At 36.2% G+C, this 23887-nt stretch overlaps 1 protein-coding gene across 1 annotated transcript in view; it reads left to right on the top strand.

The window, feature by feature from the left end:
- The window catches only part of LOC109096045 (gamma-aminobutyric acid receptor subunit alpha-6-like), a 41456-nt gene extending 17744 nt beyond the window's left edge, over positions 1-23712 (top strand). Inside the window, exons 7-9 of the mRNA XM_019109718.2 lie at positions 3067-3219; positions 11034-11305; positions 21372-23712. Coding sequence (XP_018965263.1) covers positions 3067-3219; positions 11034-11305; positions 21372-21905 — 959 coding nt within the window. The 3' untranslated portion in view covers positions 21906-23712. The remainder of the gene's footprint in view (positions 1-3066; positions 3220-11033; positions 11306-21371) is intronic.
- Positions 23713-23887: the final 175 nt, after the last annotated feature.

The following is a 23887-nucleotide window of genomic DNA, read 5'->3' as shown; positions in this document are numbered from 1 at the left end:
GGTTCTGGTCTACACCAGAACCGCACGTTGGTCTGCCACTTTAAATTCTCAAGCTCGTGATAGCAGGATGAATTTTGTTTGGATGTCAAAGTTTGAATCGTTCATCAGCTGGGAATTTTTTTTTTTTCTGAAAGTGATTCCAACGATATTGTTTCTCTGTGGCTTTATCATTATAGTTGTGGTGTGGACTCTGCTATTCTTTAATATTGAGAACGTCTCGGTTACGTACGTAACCCTCGTTCCCTGATGGAGGGACTCCGGGCATGCTAACACCAGTACTAGGCCTGGTGTCAGACTGCTCCACCAAGTCTGACTGCCGAGGGTGCTGGAGGATGCTAAACCTGGGTTCACCAACCTGGGAACTCTACTGGGAGAAGAAAGGTGCTTGCATCATTGTGAGGGGGAATGGCGCAGCAAGCAGGGAAAGAAATCACGGCTCTAATCAAGCATCTCCGGAGGTCTTCTCGGTGAGAAGAACACTAATTCGTGAACAGACTCCACTTCAAAGCATAGGCAGGCCTCGCAGAGGGAGCTCTAGCCTGAGTGATAGTGTCTACTACCGCTGGAGGTAGGTCACTTAGGTCTGCTGCATGCCATCCAGAAGCCACACATGGAGGTTCCAGAGATCTGGACACAGGTGCCAATGGTGCCCAGCCCCTGAGAAAGGAGGTCCCTCCTCAGGGGGATGCACCAAGGAGGGGCTGTCACGAGGAGCATGAGTTCCGAAAACCAGGTCCGCGTGGGCCAGTAAGGCGCAACCAACAGGACCTGTTACTCGTCCTCTCTGACCTAGCACAGTGTCTGTGCGAACAGGCTCACTGGGGGAAATGCATACTTGTGTAGAGTATGAGGCCAGCTGTGTGCCAGTGCATCCATGCTGAGGGGGGCCTCAGTCAGGGAATAGTACATCTGGCAGTGGGAGGACTCGTGGGAAGCAAACAGGTCCACCTGAGCTGGACCGTCTGGGGATGGAGTCACCATTTTCCTAGGAAAGTGAGCTGTCTTGAGAGCGCATCGGCTGCACGATTGACCTCCCAGGAATGTGGATGGGACGTAGCGACTTGCGCCGCGTCTGACTCCAGAGGAGGAGATGGCGGGTGAGTTGAGACATACCACGTGATCGTAGACTGCCCTGCCGGTTGGTGTACGAAACAGCCACAGTGTTGTCCGAGCGGACCAACACGTGCTTGTCCAGCAGCAGTGGCCGAAACTGCCGCAAGGCTTGATGCACTGCCAGCAACTCCAGGCAGTTAATGTGCCAAAACATTTGAGGTCCTGTCCAGGACCCTGAAGCTGCATGCACATTGCACGTAGCGCCCCAGCCGTGTTGGAGGCATCTGACAACGACATGCCGGGACACTTGTTCTAAGGGCACCCCGGCCCGTAGAAAAGCAAGGTCCAACCAGGGGCTGAATAGGCGGCGACACATCGGTGTGATGGTGACACGATTTGAACCACAGCCCCATGCCCATCCTGACACACAGTAGATGAATGGCTTTGTGGAGTATAACAGCTTTTCATACAACCACTCGGCTCCTAAGCAAAAATCTAATGAGTGGATGCACCTGTCGCCTATTTATACCCGTATCCACTAGCCAATTTTCATTGGTGTCTTCTCTTAAACTCAGATGATTGGCCTCCCAAGTGAGACCCCATATGTCATTCGACATAACTCGTAGTGACCAACAGATAGGGAATGATATCAAGAATTGTATCTTTATCATTGTCTTTATAGTTATTGTCCTTGGTGTGAGTGGGCCTTTAATCTTAAAGGGATAGTTCACCCAAAAATGAAAATTGTGTCAGTAATTATTCACCCTCTTGTCGTTTCAAACCCATAGGACCCTCTTTCATCTTCTGAACGCAAATCAAGATATTTTTGATGAAATGCAAGAGCTTTCTGACTCTGCATAGATAACAATACAACTGAAATTTTCCCAGGCCCAGAAAGGTATGACATCGTTAAAATAATCCATGTGACATCAGTGATTCAAGTTACGAGAATATTTTTTGTGTGCAAAGAAAACAAAAATAACGACTTTATTCAACAATTCTTCTCCTCCGCGTCACTGTCCTCTGCCATTATCAGGAGTATCACGACACATGCATAGCTTCGTAAAATTACACTGTCACATGGACTATTTTAACAGTGTCCCTATACTGTATTTTCGGGCCTAGGAACATTTCAGTTGTGTTGCTGTCTATGCAGGATCTAAAGCTCCCAGATTTCATCAAAAATATCTTTATTTGTGTTCCGAAGAAGAACGAAGGTCTTATGGGTTTGGAACGACATGAGGGTGCATATTTAATGACAGAATTTTCATTTTTGTGTTAACTATCCCTTTAACAGTGTTTAAATGTGAAACAACATAGTATTTAATTGACACAGAAAACTTACCTAAAACTCAAGAACTGCTGTTTCTTTCTGGGAATGCAAATCTAGTTTTGTTTATACTGCTTACTCTAAAGGAAGAATTACATTTTAAACATCAAGCTACCACAGATTTGATGTCTTAACAGTTTATCCTGTGCGTAAAAAATAACAAAAACCCGACTGGCTCTTTAGGCTACATTACAGTTCATACTGTTCAGAGACACCTGGAGTCACCTGATCAACGCATATGGAGAATATCTGATAACGATGTAAGCTAAATTAAAAGAAAAACCTTTTTTACTCATGCCACAAGGCCTAATGTCAGCTTAAATGTTAAGGTCAGCATGAGTGCTTGCAGATCAGCTTGTTTTTTTTTTGAGCACTCAGTTAAACAGGGGGGGGGGCAATGGCATTTGTTTATTTATTACGTCTTTTTGATCAAAATTACATAAGAGATTTGGAGCATTCAGTGTGTGTTTTGATTACTGGAGCGCTGTTTCCCAATACGGCTGTGAGCCTCATTCTGTTAAAATAAGATGAATCTGCCAGCGCAGCTTAACAGCCAGAAAACTTTGCTGTTCAGCCAAAATAAGTCTGCCGTTGTGACAGACTGTCATTCTGACCTTGTTCCTTTGCGTGTCCGCTTTTAGGCTAATAAGGCACTTCCTGTTTCTCTTTCTCTGCTCTTTCAGGTGAATATGTAGTAATGACGGTCTACTTCCACTTGAAACGGAAAATGGGCTACTTCATGATTCAGACGTACATCCCCTGCATCATGACTGTAATCCTTTCTCAAGTGTCTTTCTGGATAAATAAGGAATCCGTGCCCGCCAGAACTGTCTTTGGTACGTGTTACTCTCAAATCTTCTGCACCGTTTCCCCTTCTGAGCTGCCAACACCATTTTCATGCAAATACGGAGAAAAGAGCTGCTTCCTTCTGTCATATCTTCCTCCCTCCTTCTATCCGTTTTTCTTTCTTTATGTTTCTCTTCCTTTTTTCTTTTTGTTTTATTCTGCTGTGGTTAACCCAGGGTTAATGTCTTTTTTAACCCCAGGTAAAAGCTACTTTTGAAAGTGGGTTAGTATCAGTTTTTACCCAGATATGCAGTGCTAGAGGTATTCTGTGTGGTGCATGAAATGCAATGATAAATTGTTTAGCAAATGACAGCCTGCCTTAAAGCTGGCATCATTAAATATTCATGCACTTTGTACAGTCACAGAAACTTTAACACTTTCACACAGCGGTTAAAAATTTTGGATATTTGCTCTCTTTTCTTTTTTTTTTTTTTTTTTTTGCAGTTTTCTGTAGAATGATCTTATGACAACTAGAGCAGATTTACATGCTCACATTCGCAAGTCAATAGGTGCACTATTGTTCAAAAGTTTAGGGTTAGACTGTTTTTGAACTTTCTATTCATTAGAGAATCCTGAAAAAAATTATATATCATAGTTCTCAAAAATATTAAACAGCACAACTGTTTTCAACACTGATAATAGTGTGAAATGTTTCTTGAGCAGCAAATCTGCATACTAGAATGATTTCTGAAGGATCATGTGACACCAAAGACTGGAGTAATGATGCTGAAAATTCAGCTTTGCATCAGAGGAATAGATTACATTCTAAATTATATTCAAATTGAAAACAGTTATGTTAATTTCTAATAATATTTCACAATATTACTGTTTTTACTGTATTTTTAATCAAATAAATGCAGCCTTAGTGAGCATAATAGACTATTTTAAACCCAGAATAAGTGTGAAACAAGATAACCAACTATCTATCTGAAGGAATTTTCTGTTTGTGTTAAAGTGTTAGTTTGTTGCGACTTTAGTCCTGATCCAATTATGATGTCACAATGGCTCACGAGCTACTGAATCATAACATGTGTCACCATGTGTATCGTATCATGAGGTAATTGGCGAATCCCAGTACTATGAAAACGAGAAAGAGTTATCTTGTGTGTTCGTTGCAGGATCAAATGAACACAAAATGTAAGTAAGCGTATGCCTATTATATTTTCAAACTGAGTTACACGTTTCATAAAAAATGTTTTTCCCTAGTCGGTAAAAGATTTTGAACCATATTTTCAAAAAATGGTTCCAGTCAATAAAAATACTAATTAATTTTGTCTTGTTTTTCAGTAGAAATATCTAAACATTCTTAAATGAAGATACAAATGAATTCTTATTTTCTGAACTATTTATCAAAATTAATTAGAATTTATGCTTAAAACAAGAAAAAAATCTGTCAGTGGGGTAAGAAAAATAATCTTGTTTTCCCTTTGAATTAAGTCTACTTTTCTTACCATGCTGACAGCTATTTTCTCATGTTATAAAAATAAACTCACTTAATTTTGGGGCATTTTTTAATGACTTAATATCTCAGTCATTTTGCTTTTCAAGTAAATATATCTAGATTAAAATAGGTTTGGATATTTGTACTGGAAAACAACTCAAAAAATAACAAGTAAGAACATTATTTTAGCATTAATTGTTTGCTTAATCAATAGTTTGGCCATAGTATGTTGTTATTTATGTAAATATTTATCTAACAGAATTTACATAGTATTTTTTTCATTAGAAACAAGCTTGTCACATTCACTATACACACAAGAATGTCTTTTTCTGTGAGCAGCCAAAAGCACAACACAAAAAGAAAAGGCCATTCTCGTGTGTGGTGGATATTTGGAGTTTTACACTACTAGACTCTTATCTTCTTCGCACTGAAGTGTCTCGTTCATTTCCATAGTCAGACATTTTAGCACCATGCCTGATCAGTGCTGAATGCCCTTATGTGCTACGACCTTATCTGTCGGCTGCAAACACAAAATAACACTTTTACATCCACAGACACTCGTTCACGCTTGTGCACACTCGTGCACGCACCTCCTGTTTCCTTCCACACTTCACCTGGGGCACTAGAGATGCTGAGAATAGCACGCTCTCATTCTCCACTGGAAAAGTGTAACAATGACCCACCTTCAGATGGCTACTAACAGAGCTATGCGCTTGGACCCGGGCCAGAGGAGCGGATTTTCATGTCCTAGATGGAAGTGTGCTTAGTGAAGGGGTTTCTGGGTAATGACAGAGTGGGTTTTTGATGTCCGGTGCATGTTCAGAATGGACACAGCAGGAGACCACAATGATCTGTTGTTTATCTGTTCTGGGATGGCTTCCACATTTCGTTTTCTCTACACATGGCTCTAGTGTATTTTGGAAGGATGCTGGCTTCCAAATGGCTCACAATTTTTTTTACTACTTTTGTCAGCACAATGTAGTTTGAAATTAGTTTGGGAGTGTTTAATAAAAGGATTTGCTTTGTTTTTTGTCTACTCAGACTGTTTAAGATACGAAAATGGGTCTGGATCAGAAATAGTCAAAGTTATGATGTCAGAACCATGAGTATATTAGCATATGTATGCCAATATTTGCATAACCATAACCATACACTGCAAAACAAACAAACAAACAAACAAACAAAAAACTTGTTACTCAGTACAAATATATAAACATTCTTAAATCAAGATTTACTTTGGAAGGTAAATTGCCTGAGACATTATGCTTTCTAAAAAATAAATAAATAAATAAATAATGATAATAATCAAAATTAAGTATATGCTTGAAACAACACCAAATATCTGCAAGTGTGGTAAGAAAAAATAATCTTAGTTTCCCTTTAAAATGTTTTTTTTTTTTATCCCGTTTTCTTGTTTTAAGCTTAAAAAAGAAAACAAGACTCAAAGCTATAGTTCACACAAAAATGAAAATTACCTCATGATTTACTCACCCTCAAGATATCCTAGGTGTATATGACTTTCTTCTTTCAGACAAATACAATCGGAGTTATGTAAAAATATGACCTAGCTCTTCCAATCTTTATAACAACAGTGAATTGTGGTCAAGATTTTGAAGTCCAAAAAAGTCCATCCATCCAACATGAAAAGGACTCCACGCGGCTCCAGGGGGTTAATAAAGGCCTTCTGAAACCAATTGATGCATTTGTGTAAGAAAAATATTCATATTTAAAACTGTATAAACCACAATCTCTTGCTTCCACAAACTCTCATACACAGATTTTAATATAAACCAATCTCATTTTCTTTTGCTTGAAACAAAACTTGGTTTTCACAAGACTAGCATATTCTCACCGGAGCTTATCCTTAACCTATGTCATCCGCTGGAACGCCACAATGTGTGTACGACAGCTAGCAGAAGTTAGAGATTACAGTTTATAAAGTTTTAAATATGGATATTTTTCTTACACAAATGCATCAGCTCGCTTCAGAAGGTCTTTATTAACCCCCAAAGCCATATGGAACACTTTTTATGATGGATGGATGCACTTTTTTTGGGTTTCAAGATCTTAACACCCATTCACTGCCATTATAAAGCTTGGAAGAGCCAGGACATTTTTGAAATATAATTCTGATTGTATTCATCTGAAAGAAAGTCATATACAACTAGGGTGGTTTGAGGGTGAGTAAATCATGGGGTAATTTTCATTTTTGGGTGAACTATCCCTTTAATATCTTAGTCACTATGCATCTCAGGTAAATATATCTTGATTTAAGAATGTTTAGATATTTGTACTAGAAAAAGAAGACGAAAATACTGAAGAAGATTATTATTATTTTATCATATTTTTTGCAGTGTATAAAGTACCTCATAAGTGACATACAGTAGAGGAAAAGTACATTTAGTCTTAAAGCAGTGGTACGTTTAATTTGGAGAAAATAGTCATGAAAAAATGTAATTTAACAAACTGTTTTTCTTGCAAAAAAATGGATAAAAAGAACTGAATTATAATTCACCTAGAAATGTAAATGTCATGCTGTCATTATTTACTCATCATTCACTACCTTCAGGTTGTTTCAAACTTGTTTGACTTTCATTCTTCTGTGGAAAGCAAATTAAATTTAATGATATAATGAAAACATATATTGTATGGTGAAAAGGTGCTGTCAGTCTCATAAAACCACTGTGAAAGTAGTCATTAAGGGAGCTTTTTGTGTGGAACAGATCAAATTTTAAATGATAATGGGCTAAAAATCTTGCAATCTGCAGTAGCTCTCAAATCGCATTTGTGTTTTTCTATATTTATACATGGCAATCAGTTCCTAAACACAAGAACCACTGTCGTTTGGTGTCATGAACATCAAATCTGTCATGGTGCATCTTCACATTCCAAGTTCACAGACTATCATAGAAAAATAAAAAATAAAACAGGTTGACACAAGTGTTAATAAATGTTGACAGAATTGTCTTTTAGGGTGAACTTTTACTTTAAATTTGTTAGTCTTTCTATTAGTTAGCAACTGATTGAAGGCCGTGTCCTGCTTTGTAACCCCTTCTGTTTGTTCCATTGTCCGTCTTTGGTCATTTCGGTGACAGAGCTCTTTCATTCTTCTCAGTCAGTCACACAAGAGCACTACAGCAAAGCTCTTACAACACTGTGGATTCGGCAGTGCAAAACACATCCAGCACCCCTGGCTAAATGTAGCCTGTGATGTACCTATTGATCGCTTCAGATTGGTCTGCACGTGGGCGTTTGTGAGTGCGCTGTGTTCGTGTGAATTTTTCCAGAGAGTGTGGATTATTCTCCAGAGCTGTATGCTCATATTATAGGCAGTTCTACCATAGGTTTGATTTGGCTTGAACCCGAGGCCTGCCCCCGCAGGTCTGAGAGCCACCGTGAGCACAAGCAGCACCTGTTTACCGCTGTAGCTAGGTAATTCAGATGGAGATGTTAACTTCACTGTTTTATTCATGGTTTTGTCCTTTTGCTGTTACTAACAAAAATTAACATACAAGGAACAACACTTGTGTTTGTCTATCGCAGGTGTGAGGAAAGAGATGCAAAGAATGCTGCTCCCCCAAGGCATTTTCTGCAGATACAAGCAGCTTTAAAACATCTATCTATCTATCTATCTATCTATCTATCTATCTATCTATCTATCTATCTATCTGTCTGTGTCTGTCTGTCTACATTTAACCTTTTTTGTTTTAATTAAAATAAATAAATTCAATTGAATAAATGAATTAATTTTAAAATAATTTAAATAAAATAAAGGTAATAATAAATTAAATTACATTTTATTAAATTATTTAATATAACAAATATTAGGAAAATTAAGCCTATTTTAGTTAGGTATTATTTCTCAATATTTGTGAAAATGAAACCTAGTACCCACAAATTTATATTAATAATTTAAACTAATATTTTTTTCACTTTTATATTTAAATATATATACAAGATTTTTTTTTTTTTTAAGAAAATTGAACACTTTCCCACATATTGATACTAAATGTAATGTTTATGTATTAATACTAATGTTAATGATTTTGAGGTGAAATCTGGCCCAGACACAGTATTGACAGGTTTCATTTCAAGTGGACAGAAAACAGCTGTCACGCCAACCAACAACCAACAAATGTATAGTGTGAAAGCACCTTTTTTTGTCCATGTTTATTTCTAACGTCTTGCAAACTCAAGAATACAGAGAAAATATGTAGGAGAGCATGTTTGTCTTGTGTGCGGGGTTGGCTTGATGTGCTAGAGGTTTGTGTGTGTTTTCTTATGTTTTGTTAGTTTGTGCGTGTGGGTGTATGTGTGAGTCGAGAGAGATTCTGTGTGTGTGTGTGTGTGTGTGTGTGTGTGGGAGGAGAAGGGATACTGGCTGCCTCCGTGATTGTGTGTATTTGTATGTTGGTGTATATGTGTGACTCACGTCTGGCATGCTCACTGCTCTGTGGCAGGGTTTAGTTTCAATGAGAGAGAAACACTTCCAACTCAAGACATTCAGGTTAAGAATGAATTCCTGACTCCCCCTGGTGGTTCAAAGTGTTACTGCTGGAGAAATCTACTTTGTTTTGCATTTGACCTTTAACATTTATTTATCAAAGGAGGATTTTCACAATGCCATAAAAGAACCACTTTTTGGTGCCCCAAAGAACCTTTGATTCATAAAAGAAACATTTTTTTTCTTAATGTGAAGCAGGGGTGTAGCGTTTGGGTATGCATTGTATGCAGGTGCATATGGGCCCAGGGGCCCACCAAGGGGAAGCTTTCAATTAAAACAATTTATGGCCACGATAAATATAAATATATATAATATATATATATATATATATATATATATATATATATTATATATATATATATAATATATATATATATATATATATTTCATGTGCAGGGCTCTGTAAATCTTGTGTGCATTCATTATATTGCTGTCGTAGAACTGCATCTGCATCTTCAAGTTTATTTTTTTTATTTTTTTATTTTATTTTTTTAACTACGTGCAAGTGCTGCATAGTCGAATAAAACAATAAATTATTATAATATTAACATATAATGATAATTAATAAAAACTGTGTGAGGCTGGTAGCTAGCTGGTAGCTAGCTGAAAACACTGTATCACAACAGTATCATATCTAGCTTCATCTAGATTCTCTTCTGTTACTGTGGCATCAGCAGAGCGATCATTTTCAAAAGTTAAAGGTATACTCCACCCCAAAATGAAAATTTTGCCATTTATCACTTACCCCCATGTCGTTCCAAACCCGTAAAAGCTCCGTTCATCTTCGGAACACAATTTAAGTTATTTTGGATGAAAACCGGGAGGCCTGTGACTGTCCCATAGACTGCCAAGTAAATAACAGTGTCAAGGTCCATAAAATATATTATCATCGTCGTCAGAATACTCCATCTGCCATCAGTCGTGCAATCTGGGTTATATGAAGCAGTATTTTTGTAAGCAAAGAAAACAAAAATAATGACTTTATTCAACAATTCCTTTGTCAACAGTCTCCTCTGTGTCTCTCCATATCACCATATGCTGCATATGTTCTTCTGTATCATCCGCGCCACAAGAATGCGCTGTTTCTATGTGTATTTAGCTTTGATTTGAAAGAAAACAGTGAGTGGAAAAATCAACAATAAGTTAAGTTAACCGAGTTGGAGCTCACTTTAACCATAACGTTTGGGGGGGCCTGTACAAGTTTTACACATGGGCTCGCCATTGGTGTGAAGAACATTTTAACAATCTGAAGAACCTTGTTCTAATATACCGTTTACCCTTAAGTGGAAGACCACTTCTATAGAGTGGCTTTTTTTGAATTATTGTTTCATTGTGCTTTAATGTGTCTTAATAACAGATTGCTTCTGTTAGCCTAATGTTTTGGACTTTTGTGGTAAACTGATGGGGCACTAATAGTTTTGCTCATCAACTTTCCTTGATGTTAAACTCTCAGCAAATTACGCTCTTGCACGGTGGTCAGTTTAAAGCACTCCTGAGGGAATAAAGAGAATAAGAGCATAATCACTAATGGACACTTATGGACGATTGGAGTGATACTCAAAGAGTTTGTTTACATTCATGATTTTCAGTCAGAGGTGAAGCATTTTTAATTGTTTATAAGCACTAAAGATTTTGAAACACACATTACATACTATCATTTAGTAGAAGTTACCATTAAAAAGCAGTATGCTCATCACAGACCACCTTAATCATCAAAAGCAAAAATAAAAGTGGTTCACAGGTCATGTGAATGCATACATTCATACACTTTTTTTAAAATACACAACCATAAACACACACTAGTAACTTTGTTGTTATTTATTATTCTCATTGATATTTTTAATGTGCGTTTCTCACAGGAATCACCACTGTTCTCACGATGACGACCCTCAGCATCAGCGCTCGGCACTCTCTGCCCAAGGTCTCGTACGCCACTGCCATGGATTGGTTCATCGCCGTGTGTTTTGCTTTCGTCTTCTCTGCTCTCATCGAGTTTGCGGCTGTGAACTACTTCACCAACGTTCAAGCAGAGAGAGCCAAGAGAAAACAGGCCAAAGCCGCTGCTGCCGCAGCCACTGCCAGGAGCTCCACCCCGTCAGGCAAAGCTAAAGACACAGAGGAGGTTCTACAGGTGAGATGATGTTACACACATTACAGAGACTACATATACATTATAAAACACATAGCTCTGGCTTTAAAATTTGATCTGATGAGCTGTTACGTTATACAGCAATTCAATTATTAATGCACCACATTGCACAGTTTTAATGCTGCCTTCAAGTCCTCTTGAGAGGTTCCTACTTACTTACAAGCTCCAAAGACATTTTCAGTGGAAAAAGTGGACGCATTGGCAAATGTATTTATTTATTTTTTTCTTTTCACTTACAAAGCCTTCAGTGCTGCCTTCAAGTCCTTTGGAGACATCCCTGTACTTAGAAGCGTGAAGGACATATTCAGTAGAAAAAGTGGATGCTTAAAAATAAATAAATAAATACATCTTTACACTTCCCTTACCAAAAAGTAGTATACTTCAAGTTTATTTTATTAAGTATACTTAAGTAAAGTTCAATTATATTTTTAAGTATACTGTATGTAGCAAGTATACAAATATCAGTGTTCTAGTAGTATACTTGTAAGTGTACTGTTTCAATACTCCTTGGGACTAAATTGGCCCACTTTCTAGTATATAAAAGTATACTTTTAAGTATACTTTAAGTATAACAGTATCAAACTTTGAGTACACAACTAGTTTACCTCTGTGTTTGTAGTTTGTACTGCAATTATACTAAAAGTGAACTTATAGGCATACTGATAGTTTAATAATTAAATACTTTGAAGTATAGTCTCAGTAAACTACTAGTTTAGTAGTTTTATATTGCAAGTATACTCATAAGTTTTCTTTAAGTGAACTTTACATCATACTTTTACGTATACTACTATGTCCCTATTTAGGTTTTAATTTGTATATATTTTGTTATATGAATATCTGAACATACAAAACATCTAAAGAAAGAACAGGGTATCTGCTTGTAAGCAAAAACATTTTATTCTAGCTTCATGCATTCTTTTTTAAACACTTTAATGTGGGTAAGTTTCATAAAAAATAAAGAAATAATATTTTGAACAAAAAGCTGAAAAAAAGACTATGAAATGGATTCAGAATGATAATCAAAACGTAGATGGAGTCGATCAACAACCCAAAGCTTGACTGTAATTATTACCTCTTCATCGGTCGACATTTTATTCCATAACGTTACAGTTTTGATGCTGTTTCATGTCAGATGATTATGTTAGATTACATGTGTTAGTATGTGTTGCTTCTTTTTCTTCTTCACTTGTGTTTTTTGGGAAATTCTGTACAGAAGATGTGTACTAGCGCCCCCTACCGTATAACAATGAAAACATGGATTCTAGGAGCACAAGTATAGCTCAGATATATTTAGACTTTTTGTTAGTATAAGTCAAGTATACTTAACTGTCATTTTATGTACATTTCTGAGGAGTACATAAAGCCCATTTCTGAGAAGTACATAAAAAGTAAACTAAAAGCATACTTTCCTATTTTTAGTTTAAAAGAAGTATACTAATAGCGCACTTGAATAAACTTCTTTTTCGTAAGGGTTACCAACAAAAGCAAGAAGGTTTTTCAGGGTTGGTGCAACAAAATGTGCATTAGATTTGTAATTGATGCTTTATGTATTTTATTATTCTGCCAAATTAGACTGATGGAAGTGTAGCTTGCTCACCCAAGTCTTTCAGCCTGTTAAGGCCTATATGTTTAGTATTTTATGGCAAGATTAATCACTATTTTTCATTAGCAGAACACCAAAATTAATTGTATTTGTTAAATTAAGTATGAAAATCAATTCTCAATATTTTTCATTTTGCATTAAGACAATGAAATTTATTTCATAAGCCATTCATATTTTTGTTTGCCTCACTGACATGACAATTAAGCACAAATTTTTATAAAAAATCATTAACGTAATGCATAATGTAATGCAACTTTTTTGGGTAATATTATTCTTAGTGGTGATCCTCATTCATTTCAACATTTATTACATACTTTTTTTACCGTAATTACAGTGATGCACAATAGTATTTTGTTATTAATATAAAATCTATTTTATTTAAAGGTATTTTGTTTTTAAATCCCCATAAATTAAATGCAGTATATCAAATATAACATGATGTATAAATACTTCAAACTTTAAATAATGTTTCATTATTTTTTTCCACAGTACGTTAATGACAATTTGTGGAAAACTGTCATAGTTTTGATTTCTTAATGCAAAATGTGATTACATTTTGATTTCGGGATGAATTTTGAAATGGACCAGTTCATGACAGGTTTTCATGAGATTGCAGCCGGATGTTTTATTACATTTTGATTTCGGGATGTTTTTTGATTTTGTTCAGTTAGCTTTATTTGTATGATGATGTGTAAAAGCAATATGCAAAAAAGAAGGAATAACACCAAGTTAAGTCATTTGTTTTCACATTTTTGTGTTTTTTGTATTGAGTAAGAAGACCGTTTACAGCTAGAGTTTCATCATGGGAGTTTTGCATCACAAATCGTCACAAATCGTATGTTAGTTTAATTACAGCTGAAGGGACAGCACATTGAGAGTGTGCATGTGAGCTGTGGATTTGGTCTTTTGCTGGGACATTGTGCGTAAGCTGAGATGGCGGATTAGAAGTGGCACATGCTGACAGCTGTGAGACTTAGTGAGAGTGTGTCTGTTGACTGTTGACGTGATGTATTACAGGCCTGTTTTTTATGTCGTTTATTTCTACAGGCTGTTAAAGATGTTAATGTCCCTTATCTAATGGTGGCTCTCTGTAATTCTTTCAAATCACCAATATTTCTCTTCCCCCTTTTCTCCCTCTCTGTCTTCCGCTCATCATAACACACATTTCAATTTGCAGAGTAGAAGGAAGGGGATCTTTACGGTGAAAGTCTCAGCAGATGCAGGTTAATGGAGCTCGTATGACTCACGCAGTGAGCACAGCGCAGCAAGAACTACTGTACGTTCGACTTCATACACGTTACAAATAATCCAGCCTGGGAATTCATAACATTCTTCAGTGCTCACATCCCAAATGTTCAGTGCTGCTAGAGTTTCATTAACAACACCAAGAGTTAATAGTTTAAAATGTGTCTGATAGTTTCTTATGCTCACCAAGGCTGCATTTCTTTAATCCAAAAATACAGTAAAAATGAGTAATATTGTGAAATATCATTACACTTTAAGTTAAATGTTTTCTAGTTGAATATATTTTAAAATGTAATTTATTCTTGTGAAGGAAGCTGAATTTTCAGCATCATTACTCCAGTTTTCAGTGTCACGTGATCCTTCAGAAATCATCCGAATATGCTGATTTGCGGCTCATAAGACTTTTTTTTTTATTATCATGATATACTACCATCCAAATGTCTGGGGTCAGTAAGAGTAAAAATTAATTAACTAATTAAATTAAATTGCTCAAATGTGACAGTAAAGACATTTTAAAATACAAAAAAGGTTTCTATTTGAAATAAATTCTGTTCTTTTGAACTTTCTATTCATGAAAGAATCCTGACAAGAAGGAATTACAGTTTTCATAAAAATATGGAGCAGAACTGTTTTAATAATTTATATTGATAATAAGAGCCATTATTAGTAATTGAGCACCAATGATAATCAATATCAACTGAACTCCAAATTACCATATTAAAATGATTTCTGAAGGATCATGTGGCACTGAAAACTAGAGTAATTATGCTGAAAATTCAGCTTTGCCAACAGAGGAATAAATGACATTTTAAAATATTTTTGAACAGAAGAAATACAGCCTTGGTGAGAATAGCGCCTCCTTTGAATATATATATATATATATATAATATATATATATATAGATATATATATATATATATATATATATATATAATATATATATATATATATACAGGTCCTTCTCAAAAAAAATAGCATATTGTGAAAAAGTTCATTATTTTTCCATAATGTAATGATAAAAATTAAACTTTCATATATTTTAGATTCATTGCACACCAACTGAAATATTTCAGGTCTTTTATTGTTTTAATACTGATGATTTTGGCATATAGCTCATGAAAAACCCAAAAATCCTATCTCAAAAAAATTAGCATATCATGAAAAGTTTCTCTAAACAAGCTATTAACCTAATCATCTGAATGAACTAATTAACTCTAAACACCTGCAAAAGATTCCTGAGGGCTTTAAAAAACTCCCAGCCTGGTTCATTACTCAAAACCGCAATCATGGGTAAACTGCTTTCCAGAAGGCCATCATTGACACCCTCAAGCGAGAGGGTAAGACACAGAAAGAAATTTCTGAACGAATAGGCTGTTCCCAGAGTGCTGTATCAAGGCACCTCAGTGGGAAGTCTGTGGGAAGGAAAAAAGTGTGGCAAAAAACGCTGCACAACGAGAAGAGGTGACCGGACCCTGAGGAAGATTGTGGAGAAGGACCGATTCCAGACCTTGGGGGACCTGCGGAAGCAGTGGACTGAGTCTGGAGTAGAAACATCCACAGCCACACGTGCACAGGCGTGTGCTTTTGAACCAGAAACCGCGGCAGAAGCGCCTGACCTGGGCTACAGAGAAGCAGCACTGGACTGTTGCTCAGTGGTCCAAAGTACTTTTTTCAGATGAAAGCAAATTTTGCATGTCATTCGGAAATCAAGGTGCCAGAGTCTAGAGGAAGACTGGGGAGAAGGAAATGCCAAAATTCCTGAAGTCCAGTGTCAAGTACCCACAGTCAGTGATGGTCTGGGGTGCCATGTCAGCTGCTGGTGTTGGTCCACTGTGTTTTATCAAGGGCAGGGTCAATGCAGCTAGCTATCAGGAGATTTTGAAGCACTTCATGTTTCCATCTGCTGAAAAGCTTTATGGAGATGAAGATTTAGTTTTTCAGCACGACCTGGCACCTTCTCACAGTGCCAAAACCACTGGTAAATGGTTTACTGACCATGGAATTACTGTGCTCAATTTTCCCTGCCAACTCTCCTGACCTGAACCCCATAGAGAATCTGTGGGATATTGTGAAGAGAAAGTTGAGAGACGCAAGACCCAACACTCTGGATGAGCTTAAGGCCGCTATCGAAGCATCCTGGGCCTCCATAACACCTCAGCAGTGCCACAGGCTGATTGCCTCCATGCCACGCCGCATTGAAGCAGTCATTTCTGCAAAAGGATTCCCGACCAAGTATTGAGTGCATAACTGGAACATAATTATTTGAAGGTTGACTTTTTTTGTATTAAAAACACTTTTCTTTTATTGGTCGGATGAAATATGCTAATTTTTTGAGATAGGAAATTTTGGGTTTTCATGAGATGTATGCCAAAATCATCAGTATTAAAACAATAAAAGACCTGAAATATTTTCAGTTGGTGTGCAATGAATCTAAAATATATGAAAGTTTAATTTTTTGTCATTTACATTATGGAAAATAATGAAGTTTTTCACAATATGCTAATTTTTTTGAGAAGGACCTGTATATATATATATATATATATATATATATATATATATATATATATATATATATATATATATATGATTAAAATATATATATTCCAAACTTTTAACTGTTGTGTAAGTCTTAATGGATGTATTTTTAAGTATTTGTATGTGTTGCATCTTATTGGGGGTTTGTTTTGTTTTTAAGACAGTGCTTGCAAATAAACGGCACTATCAGTGAGCGCAATCCATTCTAATAAAATTCCCTCTTGGGTTTTTATATGCTTGATCTGAACCCATTAAGGAACATTAAGAGAAAATCCCAATATGGAGTAATTTAAGTCTGTGTATGTACACGCTGACCACAGCACGGCCACGGATTAATGAGCCGCCTTTAATAGTTTTTTCTGTTCCGGAAAAAAGAACGGAAGAGAAAATTTAATTTTCCTAGACAAACTGAGAGAGAGAAAAACAAGTATAGTATACAAATTATCAGGGAAATGACGTGAACTCAACATTATGGGTTTGATTCCAGCAATCCTTTTCAATCCCTGTGTCCGAGTACTACATCTGCTGAGATTCAATCTTTGCAACACTTTACATGAAGGACTGTGAACCAGGAGGTGTAAGTGGCTGTAGATACCGAGAGAGTTGTTTCTTGAAGTTAAAAAGGAAGTTTTTGTTTAACAGCACCACAGATTTTGCTCTAAGAAAAGTGCCATTGTTCTTGTGGGTCTGAAGTGTATTTATATTGCACTCATTCATACCTACAGAATGTATATCAATAAACAAGAAAGTCTTCATCAAATGTATATTGAATGAAGGTACAGGAATTCAGACGCAGTTTGATACATAGAGCTATGTATTAAGTCTCTTTCTGTCTCTCCTCACAGCTTGCGCTAACATATTTTCCACACACCACGAGACACCAATTACACTTTGCCAACCGTTCATTTCTCAGAGGAAATGGTGAAAAATATCAGGGTGAAACTGGGCTATCAGGTCCAGTGAGAAAAAGAAAGATCTCTCTTCACTATAATCCCAGTATACATGTTTATCTCGTTTACAGAACAGCACTAAGTATATAAAAACACACATTCACCTCTGCATTTTCTATTCACATTTTATATGCTGACTTTGGGTGAGAATCTGTAGAATTCTGTGGAATGTACAGTATTTAATTTAGGACTGAATTAAATAAATTAAATAAAAAAAAAATAAAAAAAAATAATTTGCATGTTATGTATTTAATTATGATTTATGTGATACTTTTGAGTTTGTCTATATTATATAAAACTATATTACTATAACTATAACTATATATATACTGTATATATATATATATATATATATATATATATATATATATATAGATAATATATATATATATATATATATATATATAGTACAATATAGACAATAAACTCAAAAGTATCAAAGAAGACAGACAGAAGGTCACTGATGTGTTTGAACTGTCAATGCTGTGATGAAGAACTCATAAAAATGCACTTTCAACCATGAATTCCCATCAGCCCCTGCTGTAAAATCTCCTTCCTTGATATCACTGGGATCTGTTACACTTGTGCATGCGCATACAAACAAACACACACACACACACACTAAGTGGACTCATCTCTCTTGTCCTTGTTTGTATGAAAAAAGCTGTTTATAGAATAGCTCCACCCTCCTCCTCCTCCATACACCCACAAACAGAAAACCATCTGATCATAAAAGCTCCTTACAGCCTTGAACGTTACTGCAAGCGGGACGTCTGTTCGGTTGCACATTACAGGCACATGCTCACTGCATGGTGCACTTCATTTGGCTCCTAATATCTTATTTAAAATGGTTTCAATCATGCATATTGTGTACAGAAATATTATTTATGTAAATAAATATAGTGTTGTTATGGATTTGCTATTTTGATCGTATTTTATTATTTAATATGTTTTTGTGGTTTTATTATGTGTCTTCTCATTAAAAACGCAAGTTTGGCAGCTAAGATGTGGCAATGCAATAGTGTCATCAACACATTTATAAAAGATTATTAAACCAAAACTGGGTTTTATATTGCTTCATATTACAGAAGACAAAGTTTTTTGTAGCACTGCTTGCTTTAATGTTTTAAAGGGGTCATATGATGCGATATCAAGTTTTCCTTTCTCTTTGGAGTGTTACAAGCTCTTGGTGCATAAAGAAGATCTGTGAAGTTGCAAAGACTAAAGTCTCAAACCCAAAGAGATATTCTTTATAAAAGTTAAGAGTCAACAGCACCCCCCTAAAACGGCTCGTTCTAACACGCCCCAAATGTTCACGCAAAGAAAGAAGGCGTAACTTTTATTCTCGCTTTTGCTGCTGGCACCATGTTGTGGAGATGCTGTTTCGTTGTGAAAGTGAAAATACTTTGTGTGGCCTTCCATGATGTCCCCACTGGATGCAACAAATGGCTCGTTTGTAATGGGCTTTATTGTTTTTGCCTTGTCTCACTGGTGTTCTGACCGGGACACGCATCACAGTATGACAAGGGGCGTAACATTTCCGTCACACACATGAGGCATTCAGCCAATCACAAAGCACTGGATAGCTGGCCAATCAGAGCACACCTCACTTTTCAGACCGATGAGCTTTGTAAAAAAACAACACGTTTCAGAAAGACGGGGCTAGAGGAGAAACAATAATGTACTGTACAGTATGTGGAAAATAATGTTTTTTGAACCTTAAACAGCATAAACACATTTCATTACACCAAATACACAAAATAATGTTCTTTTTAGCAACATCATATGACCCCTTTAAAACTACTGTCAGTGCTAATTTTAAAGGAATAGTTTACAACTAAATAAACTTTTTTTTTTTTCTAAAAATGTACTCACCCTCAGGCCATCCAATATGTATATGAGTTTGTTTCTTCATCAGAACAGATTTGAAGAAATTTAGCATTACATCAATTGCTCATAAATGGATTCTTTGCAGTGAATGGGTGCTGTCAGAATGAGAGTCTAAACACCTGATAAAAACATCCCAGTAACCCACACGACTCCAGTCCCTCTAACATCTTGTGAAGTGAAAAGCTGCGTGTTTGTAAGAAACAAATCCATCATGACAGTTTTTCTCAGTCGTTTTGGTGCATTTTTCAGATCAGAAATGAAATTCTCAAAACTCTTGTTCAACCTCCACCTCAACTAGTAACAAGTTGTGATTGCTTTGGTACTTTCATGCAGTTGATTATGTACATTTGTCTGCGGTTTCCTACATTAACAATTGCTAATGCCATGTTGTTCAAAATGTATTATATAGTTTTCTGTGCAATAGTCTTACCCCCCAAAACATCTAGTTATTAGTTCATTGTATGAGTCATTAAAAGCAAAATGGTTGATCTAGTTGTCATAAACTGAATAAAATCAAATTTTCTACACATTTCTATTAGACTTTTTATAAATTTGCCATGAATTGTGCAGGTGAATCTTAACTTTTACTGATGAAGAGAATGTAGGTAAACCAATGATAAACCCGTCCTCTGAAATAGCTCAAAGGTACATCTCATGAACCTTTCATTTGGGAAACATATAGACAGAGGACAACACAAGAGTTACAAATTCTGACAATTTTTGCCTTTGTGCCCATATTTCTTTATCTTTTCTATATCACAATGACGTTGTAAGGAAGGTTTTTTTTTTTTTTTTTTTTTTTTTTTTTTTTTTTTTGTCAGACTAATAGTAAAGGTGTAACTGTGAATCCTATCCAGTCTCTTTCAATGAATATTCCACTTACATTAATGTGTAAATTTGTACTTTTGAAATGCATATATGGCATACATAAGTGCAGCCTTCTGCATTTCAATACAGTAACTGTCATACAAACTGCTGACATAGTTTACATCATTAATAGTAACAGAGTGCAAATGACAACATGACTAAGCATCTTGTTTGTAAACAATGACACAAGGACTTTTCATTCTGATGTAACAGATATGTTCATTGACATAAATACTTTTGAGAGATGAAGATTTTCAGTAAGTTACAGGCTTTTGCAGGTCATCCATGTGTGGTGCTGTTTGTACTAATTATTTTGAGAAATGCACCAAAGTAACTGAGAAAAACTGTAAGATGTTTTTAACTTCAAAGTATCCATTATATTGTTTCCTCCAGTGAAAAAGTCATTGCGTCTGAATCAGAAGAGAAACATGCACAGATCACACACTATTTACAAGCAAAAACGGTTCTAAACACATATGTTGGTGGATTTTGATGTGAGAGGAAACAGGGGATGGACTTAACTACCGGTGGAAGCATTATTATGGATTATGGACTTGGCCAGAAGCTTCAGTTTAAAGTTAAAACACTTTAATGATTAATAATTGTTTATGACAAACATGCAGCTCTTCACATCACAAGGCAATAATTGATGGACTGAAGTGGTGTACATTACTTGTGGATTATTGTTTTTATCAGCTGTCCGGACTCTCATTCTGATGGTACCCATTCACTGCAGAGGATCCACTGGTGAGCAAGTAATATAATGCTAAATTTCTCCAAATCCGTTCAATAAAGAAACAAACTCATATACAAGTTGGATGGACTGAGATTATTTTCAGCAAATTTTCAGTTTTGGTTGAACTTTTTTTTTTTTTAATTGCTACTTAAACAGCATTAGCTGAGAACATCTGTTGTGCATTATACTTCTACTTATGTTTTTCTCCATTTTACCCAACAGCAAAACTCGGACACCAATGGAAACTTACGAAAACGCATCAACTCCAATGCCCAGTCTCAACCAGACTCCAAGAAAACCCAAAGAACCGAAACATCTAGCAAGAGCGGTGCATCAGCTGCATCCAAACCAACCTTGACCAGCCAATCATCTTCCACCTCAGAGGGTACCAGCAGTTTCTCCAGCCAATCACGTCTCAGCCCCAGTTCCGCCAGCCAGTCAAATGCAGCCGCTTCATCCTCTGCCGCAAAGACAACACCGCCGGCCCCACCCTCTACACCAACAGTTCCCGAGAAACCGTCGCCCAGCGCATCCACAGGCTCCGCCCCTCTTCACCATCTCCTCGGGCCTAAATTAGAGAATATTAAAAAGAAGGAAGCCAAGGTTGCACCTCAACCTGCCGCTCCTCCAACCGGAGGTGCCAGCAAGATCGACGAATACGCACGTATTTTATTCCCAGTGTCCTTTGGGGCATTCAACATGGTGTACTGGGTGGTTTACTTATCCAAAGACACCATGGAGGCAAAGGGAGGTTAACAAGAACAGGATTGGTTGTTTGCACCCTTTTTTCTACAACTCAAATGAAATAAAGAGCCCTCTTAAGGATTACGTCAACAAGCAGTTCCAAGAAACGAAATTACATTACAGCAGACAAAACTGCACAAGCACACAGAAGAGATTATCTGGGTGAAATAATATTAAAACTTTTTTTTGTTGGGAATCAAAAGGGCCGTACACAAGATTAAGCATGTGGATATATTATAATAAGTCAAAATAATTCAATTTAAAAACAATCCAAGCAATCTCACAGGAATGAATCATAGATTTATCTGTTGTCTGTTTGAATAGCCATATTTCCAGTCTTTGTCCTATTTATCACCGGACACACTGAAGAAGGAACAATGCCACTGAATAGAAAAACCAATATTAGGGTTGTTTAGTCTATTTTTATATAGAGACACTTCCGGAAAATATCCTTCATTCGGAGAAGTGGAATTTTCAGAAACCTGACAGATCTTAACTGACCTTGCCGATGTCTGCTAAGAAGACGTATTTCTGACATATTTCTTTCAGTTGTGATGAAATCTATTTTAAACCACATCATGGTGTATGTAAACTATCAGGCATGAATGGTATCTATCCTGTGTTCTCTCGCCGAGAGAAAATGATGGAACGGAGCACGTCCTGATCGGTGAAAAACACATGCATGTCTTTTATTTTTTAAACAGACTATAAGAATTTCAGTCGTTACAAATTAAGTCGTTAAAGCACAAATTATGATTTGCTCTCTTTGTTTTTGAAGTTGAATGGCTTGTTTTTAGTTCAGTTCGATTTGGGTTTCATTTTCATTATTGCAGTATTTTTTGTCTTATAGCTGATATGTTCTCTGCTATAAAGAAGGAAGTGTGACACGGGGAAGGAGTTTTACCATACGAAGCACACAGCATGTGCTATCGGGCCCCCTGGAGCCTGGTGCCGTGGGAACCGCACAGGGGCCAGATGGTTCAGGAGTCATTTAGAACAGTAAGAGGGTTAAACTGACTGATGTTGTCAGACAAGAGCCAGAGGACGATGAAAACCTCCACCGATCCACATAGGGCTGTTTTTGTATTTGTAAATTGGATATAAATAGTGATTGGTTGAGGTCTTCATTATCCACCAGTCATTAGTTTCCACAAAAAAAAAAAAAAAAAAAAAAAAAAGGTAACGGTATAGATCACTCAAAAATTGTTCCATGGAACAAGAAAATAACCTTTTTAGTAGAATGTTTGATGTCTAAGTTCAAAAAAAAAAAAAAAAAACACCATTAAAGTAGCCCAAATGACTTAATAAAGTCATATGATAACTTTGTATGAGTTGTCATTTTTTTGTATTGCCATTTTTTAAAAGATGAATGGGTATAAGATATTCATCAACAAATAATTTAAATGTTGGCTTGTTTAACACACAAAGCTATTGTATGCTTTTAGGAGACAGCATATAGTACATGAAAAAGTCATATGGGCTATTTTAGCTTTTTTTTTTTTTTTTGAGCTTGACAGCTCTTAAAACTAAGGGTGCGAAAAAGGGGTTTTCTCAGCGATGTCACAGAAGAACCATATTTGCATCCCCAAAGAACCAGTGAAAGTGTATCAAAAGAAAAAATATTTAGTGTGACAAAGCTTTTAATATTCAAAATTTTTGCACTATAAATACCCTTTGGTGCATTGGAAAGGTTCCTTGGATGTTAAATGTTCTTCATAGAACCATAGATCCCAACAAAGAACCTTTATTATTTAGGATGGCCACCTTTTGTTTTGTTTTTTTGTTTTTTCTTTTTACTGAAAAGATGACAAAAAAAAATAGAAAGAAAGAAAGAAAGAAAGAAAGAAAGAAAGAAAGAAAGAAAGAAAGAAAGAAAGAAAAAAGAAAATCTGTGGTAGTATTAAAGAAAGAAAGAAATTAAGTTGTTTAATATAGGGTTGAGGACAGAAAGAAAATGTTAAGTTAGTACTGAAAGTTTGATTTATTTGACTCAT

This window comes from Cyprinus carpio, chromosome B14, assembly GCF_018340385.1.
Source record: "Cyprinus carpio isolate SPL01 chromosome B14, ASM1834038v1, whole genome shotgun sequence".
In the NCBI taxonomy this organism is placed as follows: domain Eukaryota; kingdom Metazoa; phylum Chordata; class Actinopteri; order Cypriniformes; family Cyprinidae; genus Cyprinus; species Cyprinus carpio.
Note: the sequence above shows the minus strand (reverse complement) of the source record. Positions and strands in the feature narration are given on the sequence as shown.